The sequence below is a fragment of the Pinus tabuliformis genome, chromosome 4_1, assembly GCF_031772625.1.
Source record: "Pinus tabuliformis cultivar Carrire ecotype Pingquan chromosome 4_1, CPIR1, whole genome shotgun sequence".
Lineage (NCBI taxonomy): Eukaryota > Viridiplantae > Streptophyta > Pinopsida > Pinales > Pinaceae > Pinus > Pinus tabuliformis.
Window position 1 is genome coordinate 300,175,856 of NC_142303.1, and position 2,818 is coordinate 300,178,673.

Here is a 2,818-nt window from a genome sequence, read left to right on the forward strand (position 1 = left end):
AGATAAAACTTAGATTTATTATTTCTCCTTTAACGCTTTTTATCTTAGCTCTTTATGTTTTACATTTAGGCTTTAGGGCTGACACTCTCTACTCATCTCATTTCATTCTACATCTCATTTATTTATATGGTTCTCTTGACTCTCTTTCCCTCAGGCTTTTATGTCTTGAAGATGGATCATCTTATTGACCCAAAGCATCTACAACCAAACATGACTTATGGTAAAATAAATAAATAAATATATATATATATATATATATAGATATATAGCTTTTGTGATGACAAATTTTTGTAGCCTATACAAAAGCAATGTTAAAAATAGAGTTATTGAGAGATATTTTGAAAAATCGAGGTATTAACCTATTTTTAGCCCAAATCAACAAACATGCATGCTCCAGTTATCACTCCCCCTAGAAAAATTTGAAATGAAAAGAATGTGCACACAATCTTAAATGTTTGTATGCGCTTTTGTGAGTAAATCTTTTTCCCAATGTATAACACTCATTTCCAATTGGGGATATCAATGACATTAGAGGATATGAGCATTAAGTGTGGGTAATGGATTCATTAACATGGTAAGGGAAGGAAACATGGGCCTTAGGGCATAAATGTTGCTTATGAGTATCTAGGTCCCTATGCCAACAAGTCGAACTAACGTAATTGACATTTTAAGGGCATCCTTCTCACATGCATCATTAAAATATTTTGAGCACTACTTGTGGGTCTTGAGACACTTGACATGGTCATGGGAGGAAACATAGTGATTAAACCCTAAGTAATTTGTTTAGAATATATGGCTATGAAAAGCACCTGGAACTACTACACAAATATCACAAAGTTATCCCTTCCCTTATCTAAAGATATTGGTGCACTTAGGGATTTTTTGATAATGGATATGTGATCTTTTGACTTCTAGACATTTATGAAGAAAAACCTAAGCCTTACATCATAAAGAAACTTTTAAAAATTAATATTAAAAAATAACACATTGATTCACTACCATAATTTATTAAATATATCTTTATCATTAAAATAAAATATTAATATGCTATATTTAAAATAATATTTTAAAATTAAAATAAATATTTTTTAATTTAATCAATATTATTTATAATAAATTAAATTTAATATTATTTATTGATGTGAAATTGATGTGGGAAGAGAAAAGTAATAAAACCCACATCCCATGAATTTATGAGAATATAAAGCACACAAATTAATAAAAAAAAGTCTTCGCACCTCACGATATTGTTGGCAATGTTCATGCATGTTGGATTTCATAAATACCCTTCAGTAAAGTCGACTAACTGTAACAGGTACATCAGAAATTTAGTTTAGAACCATAACGAAATTAAAACCAAAATTTGAAGGTTACTCGATAATGATAGCGGTAATCTACTGATGTTACTTTTGACGTAATTGACTGTGGTTGGGTATGGCCAAAGAATCAAGTTTAAAAGGGGGCGTGGAGGCAGGCAAATCATCTCTCCCCCAAATCGGTGAAGAGGAACCTTGGCTCATTCACCTCGCCCGTTCGTGTTCGATTCTCATCCCCTCCTCTTCTCTCCGATTTTTCTCCAGGAGATTCATTGCTTTTGCCCTGTTTTCATCATGGCAAAGCGGCTTCTATCTGTGCACAGATTGTCTTCTCTGCTGTCTGACATCAAAAATTTTCACTCTCGGTATGCACTTCCAGATTCTCTTGGGAAAAACAAAAATGAACCTATATTGCATTCTTTTTTAAATAAAGCTTCTGTTTGGTGAGATTAGGGCCGTACCTTTAGGGTTTTGTAGAGTGCATAAACACAAAGAAATGAGATTTAGCTATTGTATGTTGTTTTGATTTTGCAGTCAATATATGGCAGCGGCGGCCGAAGCGATGAGATCACGCGGAGTAGCGGCACGGGAGTTTCCAGAAGGGAGTAAGGCAGGCGGAGGCGGAGGGAATACAAAGAGAAGAGCGTTCTGGATGAGGGATCCGGCCACTGGGGACTGGATTCCGGAGGATCACTTCGGCGAGACGGACATTGCAGTGCAGAGGCAGAAGCTCCTCTCCTCCAGAAAGTAGATAAATAGACATTATAAGAATAGCTTAGTATTAACATCAGGCATAGCGCTGCCGTAAGAAGACTGGCTGTAAGATGGGGCAAGGAACATCTGAGATTTCTCACACTTGCTCGCAGCGCCTGCGACTGTAAACATTTTCTAGATTAATAAATATATTTCTTTGCTCACTACCTTCAGTTTATCACCAGGGTTGGTATGATTTCACCTATACTTTCACCGATACTATTCTTTATTCATTATTTATTCACTGAGCATACAGGCTTAGATTACTAGAGGAAATGGCTTCCTTGGTTAATTGCAGATTAAAAAAATTAATTTAATCTTATTCATTTTAAATTTTTGTATTGGATTTTAGAGAAAAAAAAAATCCTAGAAAAGGAATATTTTCTAATAATTACACCTGAAAATAAAATATGAGATGAAGAATATTGATGTTGAGTGTCTACAGGTTTGTTTTATTCTAATGGATTTTTTAAATGGATTTTCGCTGATGTATTTATTTTTATTTATTTTCTTAAATTCAAGTGTAGATAGAGCTTTGGTGGTTTAATTTGTGAAAAGAAATAACATAAGTTTTTAATTTTTTTTTTTTTTTATATGTAAATTAAAATATTTTTTTATGTGTTTATTTGATTAATTATTTATTTTCTTAAATTCAAGTGTAGATGGAGCTTTGCTCGTTAAATTCAAGTTTTTTTTTTTTTAATTTATTTAAATTAAAATATTTTTTATTTTTTATTTAAATTAAAATA

General features: G+C 32.5%; 1 protein-coding gene across 1 annotated transcript; it reads left to right on the forward strand.

Annotated features, from left to right (window-relative positions):
* The first annotated feature begins 1,458 nt into the window (after positions 1-1,458).
* Positions 1,459-2,236, forward strand: LOC149175473 (uncharacterized). The gene is made up of 2 exons (XM_089419685.1): positions 1,459-1,681; positions 1,851-2,236. The coding sequence occupies exons 1-2, from the start codon at positions 1,611-1,613 to the stop codon at positions 2,065-2,067; spliced, it is 288 nt and encodes a 95-aa protein (XP_089275811.1). The 5' UTR covers positions 1,459-1,610; the 3' UTR covers positions 2,068-2,236.
* Positions 2,237-2,818: the final 582 nt, after the last annotated feature.